Source organism: Mobula birostris, chromosome 1 (assembly GCF_030028105.1).
Source record: "Mobula birostris isolate sMobBir1 chromosome 1, sMobBir1.hap1, whole genome shotgun sequence".
Lineage (NCBI taxonomy): Eukaryota > Metazoa > Chordata > Chondrichthyes > Myliobatiformes > Myliobatidae > Mobula > Mobula birostris.
Genome location: NC_092370.1, coordinates 115,841,995 through 115,869,991, shown reverse-complemented (window position 1 = coordinate 115,869,991; position 27,997 = coordinate 115,841,995). Strand labels below are relative to the sequence as shown.

Here is a 27,997-nt window from a genome sequence, read left to right as displayed (position 1 = left end):
TATAAAAATGCAATGTCCATCAAACGAATTCAATTTTTGATCTAATCGTCATTTTATTTGGGAGGAATGTCTGTGTCATCCAACAAGATTCAATGTAAAAATATGGCTGAGTAATCTATGAAGGAGGGTTATGCCCTTTTTTTAGGATGGAGTGCCGGTATCCCCTTTAAGCACTATATCCAAATTGTGCTGCTACATCTTCACAATAGCATCCAAATAGTAATTTTTTTTTTTTTTTATTTCAAAATATACTTTATTCAAAAATAAATATATACAGTAAACCATTCAATAACTTTTCATCCTTTACATACGTTTCCATTATACTCAGTAAAATACCCGTGTTTATAGCCACCCACGTGGCACTCCAGTAGTTCAGCTTAGCATCTCATTGTTGAGGGGTATACTCCTCGCCCACCGACCCCTCCCACTCCCACGGGTGGAGAAACCTATACTGTGGTCCTTCCCCACCGGGCCCTTGCGGTGGCTGCACCCAGTTTCAGTGCGTCCCTCAGCACGTACTCCTGCAGCCGGGAGTGTGCCAGTCGGCAGCATTCTCCCACGGACATCTCCATGTGCTGGTAGATGATCAAGTTTCGGGCTGACCAAAGAGCGTCTTTCACCGAGTTGATGATCTGCCAGCAGCACCGGATATTGGTCTCCGTGTGCGTCCCCGGGAACAGCCCGTAGATCAGAGAGTCCTCTGTCACGCAGCTGCTGGGGATGAAACGTGACACTAGCCCGTCCATCCTCCTCCACACCCTCTTTGCGAACTGGCAGTGTGCAAAGAGGTGGGTCACAGACTCCTCCTCACTGCAGTCCTCCCGTGGGCAGTGGGGTGCGGAGACGACGTTCCGGGCGTACAGGAGGGCTCTGACTGGGAGGGCCCCTCTCACCGCCAGCCAGGCGAGGTCTTGGTGCCTGTTGGTGAGATCTGGCGATGAGGCATTTTGCCAGATGAACTGGACAGTCTGCTCAGGGAACCACCCCACTGTGTCCATCACGTCCTTCTCCTGCAGTGCCTGCAGGACACTTCGTGCCGACCACTGCCTGATGGCCTTGTGGTCAAAGGCGTTCTCCTGGAAGAACTTTGCTAGTAATGAGATGACAACAGTATAACTTTTTATTGATGTTGACTGATCAATATGGATGAAATTCACCCAGTAGCTGGGGTTCTTCCACATTTAATTTGGGGATATTCCCAAAAAATACACTTTTGAGCAATTTCATTGTGATGGGATATTATTGTCAGTTGTTGATGTTGTAATCTTATGTCGAGTCTGAAGGTGTGGAAGCAGATATCCAGTTTCATTTCTTCATTCCTCCAGTTATTCTTTCTTGTAACAAGCACCAATAGCAGCTGAGAATAGGAAAACCATCATAAACGGCAATTTGTATTAATTACAGGAAGTGAATCAGGTCTAAACATGCTAGCTATTGATATAATGTTATAACCAGCAAGAACTACTGTAATGAGTAGCTGTATTCCTGGATATAATTTGCATAGTTTTTATTGTCCTCAACTCCAAACATGTCTGTACTTGTAATCCAGAAGTGAATTAGCTGAATCTATTGTGTGACAACTCAAGACCATATTATAAACAGAGATTGCTGGACCATGCTCACAGGTCTGACAGCATCTGTACAGAGAGGAATAGCTCAGGGATTATTCAACAGAGCAGTGAAAAATTTTACAGAACGTGTTTTATGCAGGTGCGAACACGGGGAAAGGGGGAGGTAAGAACAAAAGAAAAGATCTATAATAAGCTTGAAGGTAGAAGAAATTAAGTGTGATCGTAAATATGAAGCAAATCTGTATTATATGGATATACAATTAATATAAAGAAATATTATATTTACAAAGTATGGAAGCTTCAAAATTTGTTCAATCAAGTCAGTACTTTTGGAAAAGAGAGTAAAGGACAAAGTTTATCCTTCGATTTATGCCAGCAAGCTCCTACTTGGACCCATTCAGTTTTTTTATTTTGGTTCAGGGATAAATGTTGGGCACAGAACTCTAGAGAGAAAAAACCTGCTCTTCTTCAAAATAATTCTATTGAGGTCTTTTTATAATTACCTGAAAGGACTGACCAGGTCACCATTTAACATTATTCCTCACTGGTTTACTTTAGATTGAAAAAGAAGAAAACAACTCTAGGTGGAAAAAAAAGTCACAGATGCTGTTATTCTGAAATAGAAATGGAAAATGCTGGAGATACTCAGCACCTGTGGAGACAGAAACTGAGTTAAGATTTGTGGTCAATGTTTGTTAAGAGCATAACTTCTTAAGTTATGTTTTCAGAAAGCTAATCCCTTTTTTGAGCAAGAAGTCATAGATCTAAGTCTTGTAATTTGGAGCAAAGCTAGGAACAAAGGAGATTCAAAAATTGATTTCCTCTGAAATTAAAGTGATGCCTATCACTTTAATTCTCCTCACATGCTCACTTGGATTTTTCTGCACAATTTTAAGAAAACCCAGTGTAACTCAAGGAACAGCACCTGATATTCAGTCCGGAGAGCTGCAAACTTCAAACTGAATAGTCATTTCCACAATTTTAGGTGACTCACCTATTTTTTTTTTTAGTTTTTATCTGGACTGACTGACTTTTATCCATCTGTAATATTAACTCAGATTTACCCGTTCCATTTAGATTGTCAGATTTGCTTGTCATTTACCCTACAATTCTGACCTGCATTTCAGAGCTTTTACATGTTAGAAATACTCAACAAGTCGGTCTGCATCTGCGAAAAGAGAAACAGAGTTAATATTTCAAGTTGAAGTCCTTTAATCAAAATGAAGAATCACTTCTTTTGTTTTGACCTGAAACACTATTTTTCTCTCTCCATAGGTATTGTCTGATCTATTGAGTGTTTCCAGCATTTTCTGATTTTATTTTGATATTAGAAGTCTTCCCAAGTTCAACAGTTTCAGTTTTAGTTACTTCTAATTTAACATCTACCAGGAAAAAGAAATCTGTGTTTTTGATTGACTCATCCTCTGGGCTTAGCCTTTGTTTTATCTCTTCTCCCAATCCCTGTCACATGACATGATTTTTCTTTTTGTTAATTCATCTTTACAGCGTCTATCCCATCCCAAATCTTTCTATTTGTTCTGTTTGTACTTCTCACTAGTCCTTGTTCATTTAAGAGGTGTTGTTTTATGCATTTTGTCACTAATTGCAGCTTAATATTGCTTGATATTAATTAAAGACACTTGAATACACAGTTCATTGATTAAAAACACACAGTGACTGTGCAGAGGGTATTTTTCTTCTCTGCCTTTGCCTTGTCTGTATCTCATCTCTGACTCAGCAGCTCGAGCACATCTGTGAAGGAAAAGGAACGGTCAACACCTCGGGTCAAAACCCTGCATCAGGATAGCGAATTATGTTCTGCTTATATTCAGATGGGTAAAATCTACAGTGCTTGACTCTTGAATGATGTGCTTAATGCGTTCTCTACTTGCAGTATTCCGAAGCTGAAAGATCGGGAACCGTGGGGCAGAATGATTGGCTGGCTCATGCCCTGGAGCCTGCTGATATCACTCCATCTCTGCTCATGGCAGTTGGCAGGTGAGCACAAGATCTTACTCGTCTCTGTGTCGTAAGTGTTATCAAAACATAGTGGGTGGTACTGCAGTGTAGTGGTTAGCACAACGCTTTGCAGTGCAGGCAACCCAGGTTCAATTCCCACCGCTGCCCGTAAGGAGTTTGTACGTTCTCCCTGTGACCGCATGGGTTTCCTCCGTGTGCTCCGGTTTCCTCTCACAGTCCGAAGGCGTACTGGTTGGTAGGTTAATTGATCACTGCAAATTGTCCCACGATTAGGCTGGGATTGAATCAGGGGATTGCTGGGCAGCTTGGCTGGAAGGGCTGGAAGTGCCTATTGTGTGCTGTATCTTAATAAAGCAAAAAAAAACCAAATCACATTTATTGAGTGTCAAGCTGCACTCTTATCAAGGCAATATGAAACGTTTATTAAAGGATGTATTCTATAGATGTGAGGTGGAAAGTGTATTGACTGGCTTCATATGGGAACACCAATGCCTTTGAGTGGAAAATTCTACAAAAGGTAGTGGATCCGGCCCAGTGCATGACAAGTACAACCCTCCCAACCATAGAGCACGTCTACATGAAGCGTTGTTGTAGAAAAGCAGCATCCATCATCAAAGATCCTCACCACCCAGGCCAAGCTGCTGCCATCAAGTAGAAGGTACAGATGCCTCAGGACTCACACCACCAGCTCCAAGAACAGTTACTACCCTTCAACCATCAGGCTCTTGAACAAAAGAGGTTAACTACACCCATTCTATTTCTGGTTTCCCACAACCAATGATCTCACTTTAAGAACACTTTATCCTGTTATTTCATGCTCTCGTTATTTATTGCTATTTATTTCTTTGCTCATTGATCCTGCTTACTATCGATTTGCTGAGTTTGCCTGCAGGAAAAAGAATCTCAGAGTTGTATGTAGTGACATGTATGTAGTCTGGTAATAAATTTTACTTTGAACTTTTATTAACTACTGTCTCTCTCCACATGTATCTTTTCCCAATTCCGCACCTCACCTTATCTAACTTATCATCTGCTCATCTCTGTTTCGAATTCCCCTCTTCCTCCATAAATTGCCTCTTTCTCACTTTCACTCTCCCCTTCTGTCTCTTCGTCATCATTCTCCCCATTTTATTTCCTATTTTGTCCGTCTCTGTTTAACTTCTGTTTAATTTTCTCAATAACTGTAACACAACTGTATATTCTGCATTCTGTTTTGCTTTTGAACAATGTACTTATGTAGATCTGTCTGGATTGTACACAAACAATAGCTTTTCACTGTATTTTGGTACATGAGACAATAATAAACTAATATCACTGCCCTTCTCTCTAACTTTTTTTTAACTTTCCCTGTGTATTGACATACTTATTTATTTTGTAGGTTCCCAAGTTGTTCGAAAAGTTCTTAGTGTCTATCCTAACCATGGAGGCCAGAATGGAGCAACAAGGCTGACAATCAAAGGGCAAGGTAAGAAAGGGTCTCTTCCTTCTCACTGAGCTAGCTTATACCCCCGCCTCACTGCTTCTAATCCACTATGGATGTCTTGGCAGGGTTCTCAGTGGGGCATCAATTTGACTTTGGAGCAGAAGATGAAAAGTTGGGCAACAGCGTGCAGCTGGTATCGGATACCAGGTCCATCCCTTGTGATGTGGAGAGGGAATCCAGCCATGAAACACAGATTATCTGTTACACCAGGTACTTGACTTCAACTCATTAGAGTGACTTGACTCACTCTGCAAATATGGAACAAGAAAATAGTTTAATTGAGGCATAGGAGACTGCAGATGCTGGAATCTGGAGCAACAAAGAGTCAAACAAAGGAACTCGGGTGGGGTGGGTGCATTGCCAAAGACCATCTGTGGAGGAAAACAATTGTCAATACTTTGGGTCAAAAAACTGCATCAGGATAGTGAGTGGAGTATCTTATGCCAAGACTCACGATGAGATCTTGTGGCCAAGTCTCAAGTATTCTTCCAGTGGGAAGACAATCTCTCTGAAATCTGAGAGACTGCTTCCCGAGGCACTATCACATCTGGCATAAACTCAACAGTAACTTAGGGTGCTACAGGTTAAAATTGCAAATGTAAATTGGTTTATTATTGTCACATGTACGAAGCTGCACTGAAAAACATTGTTTTGCCTGCTGTAAAAGCAAGAAAGTAATGTTGAGGCTTTATAAAGCACTGGTGAGGCCTTGCTTGGAGTATCGTGAGCAGCTCTAAGAAAGGATGTGCTAACATTGGAGAGGGTTCAAAGGAGGTTCACGAAAATGGTTCCAGGATTAAAAGGCTAAAAAGCAAGAGGATTCGAGTACAGGAGCAGGGAAGTACTGCTGCAGTTGTACAAGGCCTTAGTGAGACCACACCTGGAGTATTGTGTGCAGTTTTGGTCCCCTAATCTGAGGAAAGACATTCTTGCCATAGAGGGAGTACAAAGAAGGTTCACCAGATTGATTCCTGGGTTGGCAGGACTTTCATATGATGAAATACTGGATCGACTAGGCTTATACTCATTGGAATTTAGAAGATTGAGGGGGGATCTTATTGAAATGTATAAAATCCTAAAGGGATTGGACAGGCTAGATGCAGGAAGATTGTTCCCGATGTTGGGGAAGTCCAGAACGAGGGGTCACAGTTTGAGGATAAAGGGGAAGCCTTTTAGGACCGAGATTAGGAAAAACTTCTTCACACAGAGAGTGGTGAATCTGTGGAATTCTCTGCCACAGGAGACAGTTGAGGCCAGTTCATTAGCTTTATTTAAGAGGGAGTTAGATATGGCCCTTGTGGCTAAAGGGATCGGGGGTATGGAGAGAAGGCAGGTACAGGGTTCTGAGTTGGATGATCAGCCATGATCATACTGAATGGTGGTGCAGGCTCGAAGGGCCGAATGGCCTACTCCAGCACCTATTTTCTATGTTTCTATGTTTGCTTGTCATATGAAGAGCATTTGATGGCTTTGGGACTCTACTCACTGGAATTCAGAAACATATTGAAACCTACTGAATGTTGAAAGGCCTCGATAGAATAGATGTGGAGAGGATGTTTCCAGTGGTGGGAGAGTCTAAGATCACAGGACACAGCCTCAGAATAGAGGGGTGTCCTTTTAGAATGGAGTTTCTTTAGCCAGAGGGTGGTGAATCTGCGCAATTCGTTGGAACAGGCAGCTGTGGGGGCTGAGTCATTGGGTATATTTAAGACAGAGGTTGATAGATTCTTGACCAGTCAGGGCCTGAAGAGACATGGAGAAGGCAGGAGATTGATGCTGAGAGGGAAAATGGATCAGCCATGATGAAATGACGGAGCAGATGATGGGCCAAATGGCCTAATTCTGCTCCTATATCTGATGGTCTTTTGGTCTATCTACACAGATCATTTTGTTATAACAGTACATTAGGTAGTACAGGGGAAAAGCAATAAAAGACAGCAGAATGAAGTGTTACAGTTACATAGAAAGTGTAGTGCAGGCAGACAATAAGGTACAAAGCCACAGGAGGTAGATTCTGAAGTCAAGAGTCCATCTCATTCTATATTGGACCATTCAATGTAACAGTGGAACTGAAGCTGTCCTTGAGCCTGGTGATACATGCTTGCTGGCTTTGTATCTTCTGCTCAATGGGAGGGAGAAGACAGAATGTCCGGGATTGGGTTGGATCTTTGATTATGTTGGTTGCTTTACTGAGGGAACTCCAACTATTCACCTTCAATCTCTATTTCCTGTCAGCTAGAGCCCTTGAGGGAGTTTATCCTATCTAGAATGGTATCATCTTGATAATCACATTCCCTTAGATTGTTGTATCCAAGACTTAGTGAACTCTGATATGTGCACTTTGACCTTGCTAGGTTTATACCCAACAGACATACACTGCTGGGTCACATCAAATTCCTACCCATGGGCATGTGGTGGTAACTATCTGTTCAATACTTCACGCTGGGTTTAACTGCTTCTCAGCATCTCCTTCCTCACAAATGCTGTCTTGTATGATTTGTCCCTGCTTGTATTTTAATATCAATTACGACCCATTTCAGCAGACATCTTCCATCAGGTTAAATCCCTACAAAGTACAGGAAGCATATTCAGCCAATGTGTCTCTGTCTTTCTGCAGTTCCCTTTAACCAGGGCAGGAGAAGGTGCAGAGCCACAGTCTACAGCCAGTCCGAAACCACCGAGGTGCAGGATCCTTACTCCGATTAGTTTTCCCTGGGTGGATTTGCTCTGGCACACAATTTGGAGATTTAGGAACCAGGTGGTCAAAGCAAATCTGGAAATAGCGTGTTCTCCAAGCAGCAGCTCTGGAGGAAGAACCAGTTAACATTTCAGTTTGATACCCATTCACTGGAACCTTATAAAAGCTAATGATAAGATGGAGGGAGGGGATGGGGGGGAGGGGTATGCTCAGTATTTCTATGGTGACATAGTGGCACAGCTGGTAGAGCAACTACCCCACAGCTTCATCAACGTGAGGTTTACCCTGACCTCCGGTGCTGTTTCTGTGGAGTTCGCACATTCTCCCTGTAGATTTCCTCCAAGTATTCCACTTTCCTTGCAGCTCCTTGAGACAGTGGGTTGCAAGGTTAATTGACAACTAGATTGCCTCTGGTGGCAGATAGAATCTGGGGGAGTTAGATGGGAATGTAAGGAGAATAAAATGGGATTAGTGTCCGATTGGTGCTAGTGGGTGTTTGATGGTCAGTACAGACTCACAGTACTAAAGGAACTGTTCCGGTACTCTATGGCTAATGTGCTTTGTTTCTGATTTGAAACATTTTCAATATTTTTAAAAAATTTGTTTTGAAGTATTTGCATTGGTGATCCTTGAAGAAGCTGTTACTCCGATTTCAATGAATGTTCTTCCTTGTTACAGGCCTCTTCCATATGACACCTATGTTGTTGTAGTGAGTGTGGATGGGGTTCCTATTGTTAACCGATGGATAAAGTTTTATGTGAGTGAAAACTTTTTACTCTCACGTACTGCTTACAGCACATCAGCCAAGAGAAGGGAAAATTTGAAGCAGAGATCTTAATCAGTAACAATGAATCCAAATTAATAACAATGAATCATGGTTTGGGACTATTGTCTTTAGAAAGTCGATTGGTAGGGGTGTTCTGTGAGAGGGTAAGGAAATAACACTGCAGCTACTGTATATAAAACTTCAGTCAGACTGCACGTGGGGTATTGAGTGTGGTTCTGATTGCCCCACTATGGGAAGCTTGCAGAGACTGTGGAGGGGTTACAGAAGAGGTTTACCAGCAAGCTGCCTGGATTAGAGGGTATGAGCTATAAGGAAAGATCGGACAGACCTGGGTTGTTCACCCTAAAGTATCAAAGGCTGGCTGGGGGAGATCTGATAGAGTTTCTTCAAGTTATTAGAGGCATAGATGAGGTAGACAAGTCAGAACATTTCCCGTAGGTTAGAAATGTCAAACACCAGAGGATGCAATTTTAAGGTTAGAGGGAAGGCGGTCTGACGACAAGCTTTATAAGCAAAGAGCAGTAGATGCCTGGAATGGCTATGGAAACAAGCAGTTTGATGGAGTCTAAGAGGCTTTTGGATAGAAACATGAATGTGCAGGGAGTAGAGGGATATGGATTACATGCAGGAAAAGAACATTTAGTATAAATTGGTATCAGAATCAGCATAATCTTGTGGGCTGAATGGTTTGTCCAGTGATGTACTGTTCCATGTACATTCTATGAAAAACATTTTCCCATCTTAGTGGAAGTAAACCTTCAGTGGTCAGACATTGGGCATCTTCTTGTGGAAGGAATAAAGGGCAGGTCTCTACCTTCACTGCCTGGGCAGTGTTTTAAAAGGGGTCTCATTTACCAGTAATAGGAACCGTTCCTTCCCCATTGCGTCCCAAGAAAGACTGGGTGTCAGAAGTAAAAGCAAAATCACTCATTCCAGCTGAAGTTCAACACCATTGCTAATTTATGATGTTTCCTTTCGCAGGCACGCAACTACCGTACCCCAACCATTGAGGAGATTTCACCGATGTCTGGATTGCCAGGTCTGTGCATCAACGTATTCCTAGTTTCACAGCCAGTCAGACAGCAAAATCTTACCACAACAATATCATACATGTCCACTTTCCCATGGGAACGGCATTTAATCAGGACCAAGTTTGAACTAAAGAGAAGATAGCCACTAGCCTGTCCCTAAACACAGAAACTGATGATCTCATTGGCCCATAGAAACATAGAAAATAGGTGCAGGAGTAGGCCATTCGGCCCTTCGAGCCTGCACCGCCATTTGGTATGATCATGGCTGATCATCCAACTCAGAACCCTGTACCTGCCTTCTCTCCATACCCCGATCCCTTTAGCCACAAGGGCCATATCTAACTCCTTCTTAAATATAGCCAATGAACTGGCCTCAACTGTTTCCTGTGGCAGAGAATTCCACAGATTCACCACTCTCTGTGTGAAGAAGTTTTACCTCATCTCGATCCTAAAAGGCTTCCCCTTTATCCTCAAACTGTGACCCCTCGTTCTGGACTTCCCCAACATCGGGAACAATCTTCCTGCATCTAGCCCGTCCAATCCCTTTAGAATTTTATACGTTTCAATAAGATCCCCCTCAATCTTCTAAATCTTCATGTTCAGGTTTAGCCAACTGGGAGATGACTATTGTCTTTCCTATCCTGAGATTCTGCTCACATTACCGGTTCCTTGTGCTTTTCATGAAAAATGGCCTCTCTGAGATTGGAATGTCTTCTGTGCTCATTGTTAACATGAACAAACCCAGCAGCAACTTCAGGAATCTGCTCAGTCATAGTTAAACTCAGAAATCTAGGAGTTACATGGTAATTCCATTATTCCATGTATTGCAAGTTCTTACCAAACTCCTGCCATATTGGTGCCGTTCCTGTTTCATGACAGTCTGTTTAAGACCATTATGTACTATCCAAAGCAACTTGCTGATTCAACATGTCACAATTGGCCCATCTTTCATTTCCAGTCCTGGGTCCTTTGTATCAACTTGAGAGGCCAAAAGGATCCTCCTTTTGAAGGCTCATTCATAAAGTCGGCAGTTATGGGATCAAGGGAAGCTTGGCTGTGTTGATTCATACAGAAAGCAGAGGGTGGCAGTAGATGGAATGTATTCTGAAAGGATCTGTTCTGTGACCCCTTGCTCTTTGTGATTTTTATAAATTACCTAAATAGAAAGTGGAACGCTGGGTTAGTAAGTTTGCAGGTGACACAAAGGTCGGTGGTGTTGTGGATAATGTAGTGTGGAACAAGACATTGACAGGGTGCAAAGCTGGGTGGAGGAGTGGCAGATGAGGTTCAGTGCAGAAAAGTGTGAAGTGATACACTTTGAAAGGCTGAACTTGATCGCACAGTACAAAGTTAATGGCAAGATTCTTGGCAGTGTGGAGGGACAGAGGGATCTTGGAGTCCAAGTCCACAGCAAGTGGTTAAGAAGGTGTACAGTGTGAAAGCCTTCACTAGTCAGGGCATTGAGTTCAAGAGCTGCGAGATAATGTTGCAGCTCTATAAAATCCTGAATAGACCGCACTTAGAGTACTGTGTTCAGTTTAGGTCATCTCATTATAGAAAGGATGTGGAAGCTTTAGAGAGCGTGCAGAAGAGGTTTACCAAGATGCTGCCTAGATTAGAGAGTATGTCTTATGAGGAGAGCTTGAGTGAGTTGGGGCTTTGCTCTTTGGAGAGAAAACTTGAGAGAAGACTCTGTTGAGAAGAGACTTGATAGAGATGCATAAGATGTTAAAATGATAAGAGGCATAGACAGAGTGGACAGCCACCATCTTTATCCAAGGCTGGCAATGGCTAACATGAGTGGACATCTTCTTAAAGAGATTGAAGGAAAATATAGGGAGGATGTCAGTGTTTTTTTTTAAAGTGTTAAGTGCCTAGAACACACTTCCAGGGGTGGTGTAAGAGGCAGATACATTAGGGACATATAGGAGATGCTTGGATAGGTACATGGTTAAAAGAAAAACTGTGGGAGGGGAGGGCTAGAATGATTTTGGAGCAGGTTCTAAGGTCAGCACAACATTGTGGACTGAAGGGCCTGTATTGTGCTGTTCTGTTCTATGTTCGACGGCACTTTAACAGGAAAGTTGCACTTCTGACAGTGCTGCGCTCTCTCTGTATTTCACTAGAGCATTGACCAAGATTGTGTGATCAAGTTTCTGGAGTGAGACTTGAACCAACATCTCTAAGAGTAGTTCCTGCATTACATTCTTCTAACTTTGCAAATTGTAGGTCATTGTTCCAGCTCTTTACCTCTCCAACAATTTCTGATTTCCTTTGGTTCCTAGGCCAACTGATTACTATCCGAGGGAAAATTTTCACTGATGTCTATGGCAGTAATAAACCAATGGATTCCAGTCACAGCAACACCAAGATTGTAAGGTAACATAGATGAGTGAATCAACTGTGTAGGTCAGCCCAGTAAAACACAGCACAGCTTGGAACTGCTTTGGTGTTCCTCTCTTGTCTTTTAAATGAAAACTGCTTAGCCATCAGGCTTAGACTGAGATGAGGTGTTCTCTTGACAATAATTAGGATGAGGCACAGTTTGATCTGTAATTTTTTACCTTCATGGGCCTTTTTTACATCAGCAGCACAGCGGTGGAAACTGAGTAGTTTCAAACTTCTGGGACTGCACAACTCGCACAACTTCTTATGGTCCCAGAACAATCAGGAAAGCTCACCAAAGCGTCTACCTTCTGAGGAGTCTAAAAAGAGCTGGACAATGCACGTCTATGCTCACCTCATTCTACAGATGCACAACAGCGCATCCTAACATGCTGTTACCGGCCAGTGGTGTAGTGGCATCAGCACTGGACTCCGAGACAGATGGTCCTGAGTTCGAATCCAGCCGGGTTCCAACTTAGGCAGCAGAAAGGCCTGACGATCTACTTCCATGTCACGAAATACAGTGTCCATAGGGTTGCCATGAGTCACTCAACAACAACAGCAACATGCTGTATCACTGCATAGTACAGAAACTGCAGCAGACAGTGAGATTCTACAACGGCTAGTCAAAACTACCCAACGCGTCACCGGCACCAGCCCATTTGCCATCAAGGGCATATGTATCTACAGAAAGGTGCCAGAAAAGGGCCAGTAACATCAGGAAGCATTCCACCCACCCTGTTTGTGGGTTGTTTGTCCCACTCCTATCAGAAAGGAGGCTATGTCGCATTCATCCCAGGCTCAAAACAGTAAGGCTGATCAACACCTCAACCCACTAACCCACCCCTCCAAACCCCCAACCACCACTACTTTATCTTATGTGCAGACTCCTATGCCTAGCATCACTTCATGGACATGCAATCAATCTATATATATAAGCTATCTTATGTATTTATATTTATTGTGTGCTTTTTATTATTATGTTCTTTACCTTATTGTGTTTTTTTTGTTGTGCTGCATTGGATCCAGAGTAACAATTACTGTATTTTCTTCTCCTTTACACTTGAGTACTGGAAACGGTATTAAGCAATCTTGAAAATTGAATGAATCTTAATTCTGGAGCTGATGATTATGTGTGGTCAGAGCTCATGGTGAAGAAAAGGAATTCCATGTTTTGTAGTTTTCTGAGACTTTCAAACATCTAATACCACGGGGAGGGGAGGGGAAGGGAAAACAAGACAAAGCTTTTGCAGTGCATCCATCCATGATCACTCAACCAGATCTTTCTCAAGAAGATCCTCTTTTTGTCCTGACCATGTCCTCCCTTTGAAGGTACACTGGGTATGATTGCATTTGTAGCTTGGTAATGTAGCAAGCACTGCATATTTATCTGCCTTGTAAAACTTATTGAATCTACAATGGATATCTTTTAAAGTCTAGTTGTAAGCAGAGATTACAAATACCATTAACCCTGACTGATTAATTATGTGACATCTTTCTAATCCTAGAGTCTATGCTGGAGGAAAGCTCTGTGACTTACTTCATCCGGACTCCGATAACTTGTGAGTTTATCTAAATGTAATGAGGTTGTGAGTGAGGATGTTTCGTTGAGTCTGTTTTGGTTCAGTCTGGCCCACTGTGATATCTGCTTAAAGTGACTCAGTCATTTTCTTCCCAAATTTGGACCAACTCATTCTGAACTTTCTTAGTTGCTTTCTACAATTCTGGAGGTAGTCCTCGCTTAATCCAATCTGAAAAGTTGTCCCTTTGTTTATACACATAACCTATTGGTGTGACTTTTGTGTTTGTAATTAAATTCCCAGTGGTTAGCCGTCACTGGATCTTTGAGGTTGCTTCTTCCAAAGTTAGCAACCCGCATTGCTGCACCGCTACTGATGGTAAGATCCAGGACCTGGTGACTGGAGGACTACTGACACTCAGTACTCCTCAGCACTCCACTTAGGACTCCGGCCTACACCACAAGCTGCCCTACCTTATATTTTACACCCTTCAACAAATGCAGGTGAACTGGTCTTGGGTAGTGGAGCAAGGTAACAGCTTCAAATCCACAGTCTACCATCATCTGAAGAGCTGCTTTACCATCATCAACTTTGGACTTCATCCCTCAGGTTTATTTTGACTCTGAAGTTTTGAAACTTCGTGACTGGTGGCTGGTCATGGAAGGAACCTTGCCAAGAAACTTTCTGCCTCATTGAGATCACTCTGAAGTTTCATATTGCCCTGGGAGAACTATTTTCCCATGTAGATTTCACCTTCCTGTAAACTGATTGCAATATTAATATTTTTGTTGAATACAATGAAAGATTTTAAACTTGCAGGTATGGTTTGAAACTTAACTCCGGGAATAAAGGCACTATGACATGCAGAATGACTGGTACATACATAGGTAAGATTCATTAATGATCTATAAGACATTGTCAAAGCTGGAACAGGCATAGCATTTCAATTTCTCATTGCCGATTTCAGGTCACCATAATATGAGCTTCATTTTGGATAATGGCTATGGAAGGTAAGACATTTCAACCAATTAACTTAAAATCACACAGTGGAAGCTGTAGAGCCAATGTCACTGAGGGAGGCTTCATGTGTGCACACCAAGTATTGGTTTCTGTGCAATTATCCGCTGATAATTACATAGCATTAATTTGCTATTTGGTTTTCATGTACTTCAAATAAACTCTGAATCAAACTTCTAATGTTTTGTAATTTTTAGAGCAGACTTGATATTTTTGGGCTAGGTGGGAATTTTTCACATAGCATGCTTAAATGAGTATGTCGCATCTTGAGCACCCATGCACACAACTCTCTCAGCATAACATATTTGTATGTTGTATGTAAATATTACATTTATTAAGTAAATTTTCAAGCACTATATTCCAAAATACATTACTTTTATGGTGCAGTTTTCACCTTTAGATCAAAATTGTGTGTTCCCTGTTACTCCCACTGCAGGTCTCTACCTACTGCGAAAGCTTATTTTGTCTCCTCTCTCAATAAACTCAGCATGTTCCAAACCTACGCAGGTAAGGACACCACCGTTCATTAGGATTAGTGAGTTAAGGAGTGACAGTCTTTTCCATTGCCTTCATCTCTGTGATCCTGGGGCGGACCTTACCCTCATTACTCAACAGCTGTTTCATACAAGTGATATCAAGCATACTGTCATCCAGGAAATGGTAGGTCCAATGACCATAAAGTCAAGAGGGTTGGCTTTAAGGAGAAGGTTCTGGGAGGGAACTCCAGGAGTCTGGAAAATGAATGGAGTAGTAATTAAATTCTGGGATGAGAAAGGAGCAGAGATGTTAGAATTTTACGGTATCGGACAAGTTTGTGATAGGGAATGGTGGGTCAAGGAGCGATTTGTAAATCAGGATGAGATTGTGATCATTAGAAGGTGAATTCAGTCATCCCAACCTCCTTCAAGAGTCATACTCAGTGTAGATTGGTTCACAGTTTCCAGTCCAGATACATGGGTATACATGCACACTGCTTGACAAGGAAGAGTCTGGGTACAATGTGGAGTCTTTCCCATGCAGTCCCAGCCACTGGGCGGTGAAATGATGAACTGTTTATTGGACTAATTACACACATGCAAGAGGAAGGAAACTGATCAAATCCCTACTCCACATCTGAGGTTCCCAGATCCCTTCTGGAGCCCCTTTCTCCCACCCACCTTCTCTTCTCTTCCCAGGATTGGCACGGGGCAGTGCGGGGGCAGTGACAGTGTCTGGAACAATGTTGTGGAATGTAGCTAGTCGAGAGCACAAGATCCCCCACCGGAACATCTGCGGCTTTCTGCAGCTTGCAAATCCTGACTCGAACATTATTAACCCTTAAAACAAAATTAGCTAAAGCACTTTAAATAATAAATTAAAACAAACAACAGTAAATAATTTAGTATGTATAATTGGCCTTTATCCCTTTGTTACTTACTGATTAACACAGAAGGAGGCTATTCTGTACATTGGGTCCATGCTGATTCCCAACAGGACAATTCCATTAGTTCCTCTCCCTGTGGCCACCCATCACTCATTCTCTCTCAGCTGCTCACCAACTCCATCTCAGTTCTGCTGCAAACCCTCTCCCCACAGTAAGAGGTCATTTACAATGGTAAATTAACTTATCAACCTAAGTCTTTGAGTTATGGGGTGGGGGAACAAACACACAGAACTAACTCAGGGAGAAAGTGCAAACCCCACGTGGGCAGTGTCCTAGGTCAGGGTTGAACCTGGAGCCCTGGGGATGTGAGAGGGCAGCACTACCTCCTGCACCATTTTACTGCTCTACTCCCTTCGACCTGTCACTCCCCCAAATGAATGGACTTGTGAATCCCCTGCCCGGTATAACCAGCTGCAGGATCCAGGCCTGAGCTCCCAGTGAGTGCTGGGAATCTCGGCAGGCTCCTGCTCTGCCATTGGGCTTCGAGGAAGATCTGGGGCGAGAGTGCAGCTGGGACACAGAAAGGGATGAAAATGGGAGGTGGAGGCGGGAAGAGGAAGGACAAGGGATGCTCCTGAGAGACCTCAAAATGTGGGAGTGCTCTGGAGGTTATGCGTAACTAAATATGCAGACATATATTTGGGAAAGGTTATTAGCTTCCTTAATTTACTTCAAGTTTGGCAGATTTATTAGGCAGCTATAAAAATACTTATTGGTTGAAGGTACAGAGGTTTTGTTTGTGAAATAGCATCAAGAGTCAGAAAAATTCCAGCAGAAATATAACTAGTGGTAAAAATGTCATCTGGGTAATTGGATTGAAGCAGCTGCTGTAGTTAATGGTATCTGAGCCTGCAGGCAGAGATGTGGTTCCATGTCAGTCACTGCTGATAAAGAAATACAAACCTACAAAGATCTAGTTCACTGCATCATTCCCCTTTCTCTCAGGATCCACAGAGAATGTTTTATCAACTCCTGTTTAAAGTAGCTAATTTATCCCCAAAAACCCACTGAATTGGGACTGGTATCCAAAGTCAATCTTGTGTTCGATATCAGAACGTGTGAGGCTCAGGCAGGATCTGATTAACATTGATCTATTCAAAGAACCAAAATTTTATAACTTCTCCCCCAATGTCATCCACTGAGGTTCTGAGCTGTGAGCAGCAACATTCTAGGCTGCCTCCTTCCGGCAAACTAACATGAAATCAAGTTGTTTCTCAATAAGCACTACACTTCCAACCTTCACATTATTATTGAATCTAAAAACAGAGCTGAAGATAGAATCACGGTATACCATAAGTAGGCCAAGGGCTTTTGGAAGAGGAGTTTTGGTCTTCCTATGTGATAGTTGGGACAGCATCTCAACTGCTGAAGTTTGCTTACTTTTCTCTCTGGAAACTTCAGTAGCTTTCCAAAGGCAGATCTAAATCCCAAAGTCACAGCGATCCTTGCAAGCGTTGAAGTAGGGAGCTTGGTGGAGGAGTCTGAAATTAGGAAGCAATAGGCTGAGAGTAGGAATCAAGAGTAGTGAGCATAGATATATGACCAAATAGCAGAACATCAGGACTGAGAACAGGAGAGGCAGTGGTATGAAGATAATGTCCAAATACTGACCAGTTTACATTGAAACTCAGAACTGGCTGGATGTTTGAAGGACAGGATCAGTGAATGTGAGCCACACCATATGAAAGGTGAGTACAGTTTGAGCTAGGTGGCCTGTTCCTGTGCATCTTCCTCCACAAGGCCCAATATGTCTCCCAATCCCAATACTGAAAGCCAAATATGCCGCAGGTGTTCTTGCATCAATGGATAGCTGTGGCTAATCCATCTCCAAGCATCAGGCCAGAGGAAAGGCCATTTGCAATTATTCTATGAGAGGAAATTATCTGCCACATCAAGCAGACCATGTGTTTCTGTGTCTGTCTTTTGTGCTGCTGTTCACCTATCTTGGAATGTTTCCGGAAGTTTCTCTGTTGATTTCAGGATCTTAGCGTTTGTAACACTGTGATTTTTGTCAATCTCAGTCTCCTTCTGGATAAGTTAGTTCCTGAACTGAGGCCGAAGCCAATTAAATACAATATAAACAGAACAAAATTCTGCAAATGCTGGTAGTCTGAAATAATAACTCTCTAATGAAAGGTCAGTAACCTGAAATGTTGATGCTTCTTCTTTCTCCACTGCTGCTGCCTGACCTGTTAAGTATTTCCAGAGTTCAGTTTTCATATGATTGCTAAATCTAAAGAGCAAGATATGTTTTTGTTTTAATTATATCATTTATAGTTTAGAATGAAAGAAGATTTGATATGTGTTGGTGATGTTAAATGCTGCATTTCTTCCTTCGAAGAGATGACTGGCATCTACCCGTCTGAAGGGAGTATGGAAGGAGGCACTCAGCTGACAGTGAAAGGGAGGTTCTTTGATGAAACGGATGCCCCAGCCAGAGTTACTGTGGCAGGTATGTACTGGGGAAGCCAGAACAGTGCCGAGACGCTACCTACAGTGCCCTTGACAACCTCAGAACCACACAAAACCCTTTTCCAGCTTTTTGGGTGCCACAGTCACATAGCGGTTAGTGTGATGCCATTACAGCTTGGGGTGTTCCGGAGTTCGGAGTTCAATTCCACTGTCATCCTGTAAGCCTTACAGTGTGAGAAGTCTGTGTACATCCTCCCTGTGGAATGTGTGGGTTTTCTCCAGGTTCTCTGCTTTCCTCCACAGTCCAAAGATGTTGGTCATTGTAAATTGTTTCATGATTAGGCTGGGGTTAATCAGGTTTCTCGGGGGTTGCTAGGCCAGCATGGCTCGAGGGGCTGGAAGGACCATATCGCTAAATAAAAATACATAAAATACGGCAGCCAGTTTTGCAGAACAAGCTCCCACAAGCAGCCATGTAACATTGGTTCAGGAATAGTTAGTGATTAAGGGGAACCCTGCTCCTTCTGTTCTCTGGGGTAATTCAGTGAGCAGATGATGCTTGACTAATAACTCGTCAGAAAAACAGAACCCTTGAAAGATGGTATACATCACCATCAAAATGATACTTCGATGTGGAACGGAGGTGTAGTGCTCCCCCAGTACCACACTGAAGCATCGCTGTAATGCTGAATTGTCTGAACAGGGAAGATTCCATAACCTTCTGGCTCAGAGAGACAAATGAGAGCAATGGCATATGTTCCATTTATTGACAAGTGACTGTGGTAGACAGATCAACGTACCTGGGAGTTTGCATCCAATGGAAGGAGTCATAGACTTCTGAAACCAACTGCATATTAAACTTGACCCTATTGACTCAGTCCACAATCTATTCTATTGTGCAAGCTTCATTTCTTAAATCTAGCATTGTTTTAACACCTTTCACAATTTGAAAATTATAATATATACAGTTACAGAGAGGGCAATTTATAGCTAGTGATGTTAACCTCCATTCATTTGAAAATATCCGTCCTGTGTGCTCAACCTATCATCCACTGTACTGTTCAGCAAAGTGCATTCAAGCTGAATTTAGATTTAAAATCTTTCTGATATTTTTGAGTTATTTTTGTTTTATTCTTTGTCTTAAGCAGACCAAACCTGTGAGATTCTCAGGCTCAACGCAAGTCAAATAATCTGCCAGGTGCCAAAAGAAAGCAATTTTTCCAGAACAGTTTTCCCAGGTAGTTTATTTTAATTAACATATTTTCATCAAAAATGTAATATGGTAAGTATATCAAATTATTAATATATTCTTAGATGATGTTAAATGACATAAATATTAAAGTATTGGTTAATGACAGTAGATATGATTGCATTAAGCATAAACAGGACAATGTGTTAGATATTCATGGTACTATAACTGGCCACTTATTTCTAATCTAGTTCATGTGGTTGGTATCCTAAACTAGATTAATTCTATAATATTAATTATATCAGCACACTTAATCTCAGTCACCATGGCACACAATCCTACACAAACCCCAACTACTTGGCTCGAGCTTATGTTGGACAAATTAACTAAAGAGAAGAGCCGGGTGGTTCAAGTGCATCTAACCTGCAAATACTCTTCCTCAGAAATAGTTAACATTTTCCAGCATACACAGGCATATCCTTCCTCCATCTTCTACCACCCTCTGCTTTCTGTAGGCAAGCCAATTCTCAATCCACGCAGTGATGTATCCCTGGATTCCATGCCTCCTGACTTTCTGAATCAATTTAATGAGGGTAATCTTGTCCAACGTCTTACTAAAATCCATATACACCACATCCACTGTTCTACATTCATCCATTCCCAAAATGATCCCTATTATCTTTCTTAAACAAATGCATAACATTTGCCAATCTCCAATCATCTGGTAATTCAAATGGTATGACAAAAAAAGACATGTCTAGGAGCAATCTGTATATTATCAAGAGATGGAGTGTTTTATGGCCAACTTAATATTTTCAATGTCATAGCAACTTCCCTTTCCTCCACCATTGATGGCAATACCTTCAGCTCTGCTTCAAGACATTGCTTAATCCCTGATTGGCCGAGCCTTTGGTCACTCATCCTCATCTCCTTGCATGGGATACTATTTAGTCTCATATGTCTCCAGTGAGATGCTTTGGGGAGTTTGACGCTAGTAAAGGCTCTGGATGTTTTTGTAACGGAGACATACATAACAACAAACCTATTCAGAGAACAATCCCAGAGGTGACTGTGCCATAAGTGATCTGATTAATGGTGTAACCAATTGCTTAATATAATCCTCTGAATCATTCAAGTCCATCTTATTGAATAGGTCGTTAGTTTAGCATCTCAGACAACCTGACCTTCCTTCAACTATAGGCCTATATTCATGTTTCTGGAGTAACCTGACCTTCTGAATCATGTGTTGCCTATGAGCTAAAGTGCCACTTGCATAGTAGGCTTGTCAGACTGATTTGTAGACTATCCTTATGGTAAGTGGGCAGAATTCAGTTCAGTCCCTTGAATAACAAGGCTTCACAACATTTTCCATTAGATAAACTTTATTAATCAGAATCACATCTTACATTCAGATATAGCTTACGTTGGACAACAGGGATTGATTTTACCATCATGAGTACAAATTAAAATTATAAATTCTGATCTGTGAGTCCCTGAACAACCTCCTCACCTTGACTAATGCTGTCTCACATGCACGGTGGGGAAAGGAGTCTTCTATTAGACCAATTCAAAGTTTCTTCTATAAACCCTAAAGGAAAACAAGCTTCTCTGCAGTACCTTTCCTAGCCTTACGATGTCCCAAAGAAATATGGATTCAATCAGATATTTCTGAGTCTAGCTCCAAACAAACATTTATAGGTGCCTCTACCAATTAACAAAGATGACAAAAAAAAAATTCTAAACAATTCGCTGAAAGGAGAAAATAAGACACAAAGCTATTTCATGTGGTTTGTTTAACAAGGAATTCCAAGGGAGCAAGCAGGAATCAATCAACAATCTAATTAATCACACCAGTCCCTTGTTGTTGTTACCACAATGCACTCTCTTCCTGCAGTTAAGTGGTATCAAACTAAGTGTGGCAGCTGCTCTCCAGTCTAGTGTAGGGATTCATTCATTGGTTTCAATCTGAACTAGTCAATTAGTTGGGGAAAGTATGATGGAACAAACCCATGAGATTTCAGGACTGAGAACATGTAGGTGGGTCAGTTAGCTTCTTCTGTATCTGGAAACAACAAGGGCAGCAGCACACAAGCTAATTATGCTTCTGTTCTGAACAACATGTGTGCTCTTGGATTAAACAGAGTAAATGCAGCTTTATGAAAGCAAAATGGTGTTTGATAAAATGTTCTAGAGGTCTTTGAACATTGTAACAACTGAGAGGGGGCATAAAGATGATCCCATTGTAGCAATCTTCTTGGATTTTAGAAAGTATTTGATAAATTGCCACATGAAAGTTAAGATAAGATGGCAAAGTTGGTACAATACAAGAAGAGTGGCTAACAAGGAGAAAATGGATTCAGGGGAAGTTGATTATTTGTAACCTGTAGACCAGTCATTACTGGGATGCCAGAAGAATCAGTACTAGATCCTCAGGAACACACAATGCATGAAAATAAATTGGATAAAGGGATTGAGCGTACTGTGGTGAACATTCTGGTGGTATAAAGGTAGTAAGTTGTGAGGAGATACAAAAGGATAGGGGTAAGCTAAGTGAGTGGTTATGAAATTTGCAAATGAAATACAATGTGGCAAGATGTAAAGTTATCCATTCTGCAAAGAAGTTGTTAGGGAGGTTAACTGGGTGTTGGCTCTAATGCAATGGGGGATTGAAAATGGGGATATTTTGATGCAACTGTATGATATTGTCTCCATGCTTACATTGGATATGGTGCCAAGAAGGTTCAACTGGTTTATTTCTGGGGAGAAAGAATAGGCACGCCTTTGAGATGTTTATTGGAGATTAGAAGAATGGAAGTTATTTGTATTGGAACTTTTAGTATTCTGAGGTGGATCAGCAGGCTGGGTGTTGAGAGAATGGTTACATCTGGAAGGGCATGGTTTCAAAATAATGGTCACCCATTTAAGACTGAGAAGAAGGAATTTTTTTCTGAGGTGTGAATCTTTAAATTTGAGTGTGGCAGTGGAATTAGTGAATATATTGATAATAGTGATTGACATACATTTCAACTAAATAGGAATTGAGGGATGGGGAGAGAGTGGGAAGGTGAGGGTTGAGGCCAATATTGGATCTCTCATGGCCTTATTGAACAGCAGATTAGACTGGAGGGGCTGAGTGGCCAACTGCCTCTGTTTATATATTCTTGAATGAAAGGGATCATTGAAGACTGCCTTGATGGAGTTCTTTAGAATTAGGAGTACACATGCTGAAGTTTTTATTTCTGGGGAATAAAAACATATGAGGCATAAGCATAAGGTAGTTACTTCTAAATCAACTACAATTCTGCACCTTTAGTCAATGGGCAGGAGTGGACTTGCTGCCACAATGTGAGATGAATGAGGGAGGCACATATGGGCAAAATATTCATTGGAAAAAGGGAAGTAGGTGGAGATTTGCATAGACCCTTGAGTTAAATTATTTTCTCTCTGCTGCTATTACTATGTACTAGTTATCCTGCCTAGTTACTACAATCTCCTCTGATTGGAAGCTTTGAGGCAAGGTGGCTGTTTTTATTGTAAGCACACACAGCTTAATATGTTGGGTGACTATCCTGGGCCCAGCATACAGTTGCAGTCATAAGCAAAGTGTGCCAGTGTCTTAGGAGGTTTGGTGTCATCACCAAACACTGTAACAGACTTCTGTAGATATACTGTTGAAAGTATACTGGTTGCTTCATGGCCTGGTATAGCAATTGGATGTGTAGGGCTTTAAGCTGTAGAGAGTAGTAGACCCTGCCCAATACATTAAGGATACATCTCTCCCCACCGTTGGTAGTAGCTACAAGAGGTGCTGCCTCAAAATGCCAACGTCCATATCAAAGACCCCACTAAATGAACTACGCCATCTTTTTACATCTTCTATTGGGCAGAATGTACAGAGGCCTGAAGTCCCACACTGCCACGTTCAAGAACAGCTACATTCTTTCAAATATTCGGCTCTTGAACCAACAGGCCAAGCTCTAATCACTACAGTTTGCATGACAAGGGACTTTTTTTTTAATTGTGTACTTCTTTGTAAACCTTCTGTATAATTTGTTTCTCTTGTGACTGCTGCTTATATGATGCAATGTGCCTGTGATGCTGTGGCAAGTAAGTGTTTCATTGCACCTATGTATACGGCCATAAACTTGACTTTGGTTGCTTCAGTGACACTTGGAACAAGTAAAACATTTGTCATCAGACACTGTGAATTCTGAAACTGGCCCAGTTCACCGCTACAGGAGGCTTTTGAGCCATTGTAACATGACCCAGAGATATTTAATAACAGTCCATCTAGGCTTCAGTAATTAAAGAAAATTAAATGTATGTAATTTAAACACTTTAATGTGCCATATTTTAACATTAAAATGAAGTATATAAATAAATTCAGACACTTTTCTGAGTATTTTCACCTGGAAACGTACGTTCCCTAAGTTACAATAAAGCTGAGGAGCCATGTGTGAAGTGCATCCGGCCTCAGAATTGTACATTTGTACTCTGATGTTTGTGGTATGAACTCTACAGGGCCAATAACTGTTTACAGTACTGCTACTAGTAGGACACAAATTAAAATCAGTCTTTCTTTGCAAGTATTGACTTTGTCAATTATCTGTTGTTTAGGAGGAAGAGGTTTGAAGGTGGAAACTTGGAAGGGTGGTACCCTGAGTGACTTGCCAAACTACAATGAAAGTAGTGTGGGATACTCAGCATCATGGGTTGATGAGGCCTTTTATAAATCCTCCACAGCATGGAGTCCATCTGTTACCCGTCTTAGTGGATTCTTTGTTGCTCCAGTGACTGATGATTACCGTTTCTACATCAGAGGGAGCGGTGTATACGAACTTTTCCTTAGCTTAACCGGGCATCCTCAGGATAAGGTATATAAAGAGATATTTTGTAATCATGCTTGAATGTTCACCGATTCTGTTGGCTTTCGTATGAATTTAACAACAGCCAATAGATCCTTGTGAATGTTGAGGTTTCATACATGTGAACGATAGTGATGAGAACTGCTATCAGTTTTAACAATGTGACTATAGCTGTGAGAATGGGTGAGTCTCCCTGACACCAGTGGGACAGAGTCATATTCAATAACAATGCAGGTCTTCAGTAAGTTGCTTCAGATGTGCGTGACTGGGAATGGGGTTACAGAATTTTGTCCCTCAGGTATCCTGATAAATGTGTATATTTGTGGAAAATAAATTTTAAAATGAAGCACTTCCAATCCTGAGCAAGTAATTTAGAAGCATGTATCGAGTGGAGTTGAATCTGTATTTTGGGAAAATATCTTCACCGGGATGCTATTGAGAGACAGAGTGGACAAGGATGGTAACAGATTGATATAGAGTGCTAGATTGTGAGATTGCAGATAGTTAGATTGTGGAATGACTGCATAAAATACAGGAGCAGTGAGGGCTCTGAAATCCGTAGCAGTGATGCATCTGAGCATTTGCCTCAAAGCAAGAGAGACCTGGGTTCAATCCTGACCTCTGGCACTGTCTGTGTGCAACATGGATGTTCTCCACGTGACCATGGGGGCCTCTTCCAGGTGCTCGAGCTTCCTCCCACTTCCCAAGGACAAGCAGGTTAGTGGATTCATTGGTTGCTAGTGTGTATGTGAGGGGTACAGTCTGGGAGGAGTTGGTGGGAATGTGGGGAGAATAAAAGTGGGATTTTTTTTAGGATTAGTGCAAATGGATGATCCAATGTCAGCAGGGACTTGATGGGCTGAAGGGCCTGTTTTGTTCTGCATCTTCGTGTGATGCTGAGCAGCTTGAGGTCTGCCTTGATCTAGTTAGAGAGTCACATTTTACATGTTCCTGAGTACTCTGCAGTAAAGCCATACGTGATGTTTCTTTGAGCCCAGCAGTAATCTGACAGTGAGGGGGAGGGGGCACATCCCTGTTTCACTGGAAAAGAATGACTTCAAATAATGACGTCTGATAAGTTGCATGCACACAAACTGGTCACTTTGACAACATTTGAGAACTAGTAGATGCTGCCTCTAATTAAAAATAAAGAAGGAACTTGTGTAGACTAATAACATATGTTCCACCTTTGCATCATTCCCTAGGTTAAAATTGCCTATGGCTCCAGGAAGACCTGGAGTTACACATGGTTCTCCAGCCAAGCCTCTGATATACTGCAACTAGAAGAAAGTAAAGAGTGGGTATCTAACTCTTCAAGTCTTCTAAAACTTCTATATTAACAATTGTGAAATTACAAACAAAATATATTCACACAATTAAAATAGTGAATACAATTTATATCTGCCAATTTGCAAGTGGTGCATTGATCACATTTAGCTAATCATTTGCCCTCATAACTTATGCATACTTCATAAAATTTACATCAATGAATTGTTGGATTACATATTTACATGTGTATTTTCCATGTTTAACTGAAAATTTGTATATAGTCTATTTTAAGATTAAAATTAAGAAATAGGAAATTAAAATTTCTTTGGAAATAATAACTCTGAAATCTTGTTGAGAATGCTAAGGAATCACAGCATACCAAGGAGAGGAGTTGAGTATACTTCAACCTATAAAACCATCAGCTGATGCAAAGTTCAAAACAGCAGAATGTATTTGTCTCACTCTCACCACATCATGTATCCCCCCACCCCACTCCACTGTGCCATTCTGTGATTAAAAACTGGGCAAAGCTGTCATCAGATTTTGGTCCTGGGATATTAAAATTGTTGATAATTGTTTCTAGCTGCTTCACACGGTCGCTAGCTGGTTGTGCTCCTCAGTGGGTCAATGAGCTTGGGCCTGAGTAAGTAAGATCCCACAACACATGTTAGAAACAGTCCTTGAGATCTCACTCATGAAAGAATAATAGTCATACAGCAAAGAAACCAGCCCTTTGGCCCAACACTTTCATGCTGATCATATACTGAGAGGTGCAGGGACATTTCAATACAACATCACTCTCCCAAAATTGAGGCCAAAGGATGATATAGTTTACAAGTCTACATCAAGCCTAACTTTTGAATAAACAGAATGTCGATCAGAACTTCTTTTTGCTGTGGGAGAACTGGCCACAGGAAGCGGGATTTAAAGTGAGAGCCCCCATCCCAGTGAACATAAACTGCTCTGCCTGCAAGGTCCTCAAGAGCTGAGCAGAAATGTGTGACTGGGAGTGAGAGAGGCTACTCAATCCCTCACAGCTGTTCTGACATTCTGATCTATGCTGACCTCAACTCTTCTGTGCCAGCTGTCCATCACCCTCAATTCCTGATCTTCCTTTCTCGGTTTGTCTACCCCCACCATAAATATTTCTAATGATCTGCCCACCACCCTCTGAGACAGAGAATCTAGAGCAGGGGTCCCCAACCTTTTTTGCACTGCGGACCGGTTTATTATTGACAATATTCTTGCGGACCGGCCGACCGGTGGGGGGGGGTTGCCAACAGACAAGAGTAGCTGTCAAATACGTTGGGTTTACCCAAAGTAAGACTACAATGACCATGAAGCCTTGCGCGGGCACCAGTGCGCATGCGTGCCTTGTGCATGTGTGTACATGCCCATTTTTTTCTACAAATCGTCTTTTGCGATTCTGGTTGCGGGGGGGGGGGGCAGGGGGCGGTGTTAATCACGACCGGAAGACAGTACTGTATAGGTGATAAATGGCTAATACACTCAATTTCGTTTCTAAAAGGGTTTATCTAACGAATTTAATATTAAACACATAGCGCATATTTTCCACGCATGAATATAGTGATAAGTCAATTATCAGGGGAGGACAGGGGAGCTTGAAGTAAGTGTTGAATGAACTTCCAGTAGAAGTGGTAGAGGCAGGTTCGATCTTGTCATTTAAAGAAAAATTGGATGGGTATATGGACAGGAAAGGAATGCAGGGTTATAGGCTGAGTGCAGGTCGGTGGGACTAGGTGAGAGTAGCGTTCACCACGGACTAGAAGGGCAGAGATTGTCTGTTTCCATGCTGTAATTGTTATATGGTTATATAAGTCACTTATAAGTCAATAGCATCGTAACATTTTAAGTAACGTTTGGATATTAAACACACAGCACATATTTTCCCCGTATGAACATATAAAATATTGCAACACACCAATATTGCTGAATCAGTGGGAGCCCTGGGCTTGTTTTCCTGCGACAACACGGTCCCATCGAGGGGTGATGGGAGACAGCGATACTCGAAGGGGGTTCCTTATGTCCAGTCTATTCTGCAATTTAGTTTTCGTTGCATTCATTGCAGAGATATGTTGGAAATGGAAGCAACATTTTCAGTGCTTTCGTGGCTATCTCAGGATATTTAGCCTTGACTTTGATCCAGAATGCCGGCAGAGATGTTATGTCAAACATACTTTTCAGCCCGCTGTCATTTGCAAGCTCGAGGAGTTGATCTCCTTCCTGCGCTGACGTGGATGACGCGTGGGTAATGACCTCGCGTGCGTTCAAGCTCAACAGTGGGTGTGACAGGGAATGAGGAAAGGTGCATCTGACTCCTATCGCCAAATCATATTGTTTCCTTGC

The 27,997-nt window shown here is 41.8% G+C and overlaps 1 protein-coding gene across 1 annotated transcript in view; it reads left to right on the top strand.

Annotated features, from left to right (window-relative positions):
* The window catches only part of pkhd1l1.1 (PKHD1 like 1, tandem duplicate 1), a 154,967-nt gene that overhangs the window by 8,914 nt on the left and 118,056 nt on the right, over positions 1-27,997 (top strand). The window contains exons 2-14 of the mRNA XM_072247945.1: positions 3,466-3,569; positions 4,930-5,016; positions 5,100-5,244; positions 8,411-8,489; positions 9,501-9,558; positions 11,836-11,929; positions 13,444-13,497; positions 14,275-14,342; positions 14,423-14,465; positions 14,909-14,979; positions 18,237-18,347; positions 24,240-24,370; positions 25,567-25,658. Of these exons, the coding sequence (XP_072104046.1) occupies positions 3,466-3,569; positions 4,930-5,016; positions 5,100-5,244; positions 8,411-8,489; positions 9,501-9,558; positions 11,836-11,929; positions 13,444-13,497; positions 14,275-14,342; positions 14,423-14,465; positions 14,909-14,979; positions 18,237-18,347; positions 24,240-24,370; positions 25,567-25,658 (1,137 nt within the window). The remainder of the gene's footprint in view (positions 1-3,465; positions 3,570-4,929; positions 5,017-5,099; positions 5,245-8,410; positions 8,490-9,500; positions 9,559-11,835; positions 11,930-13,443; positions 13,498-14,274; positions 14,343-14,422; positions 14,466-14,908; positions 14,980-18,236; positions 18,348-24,239; positions 24,371-25,566; positions 25,659-27,997) is intronic.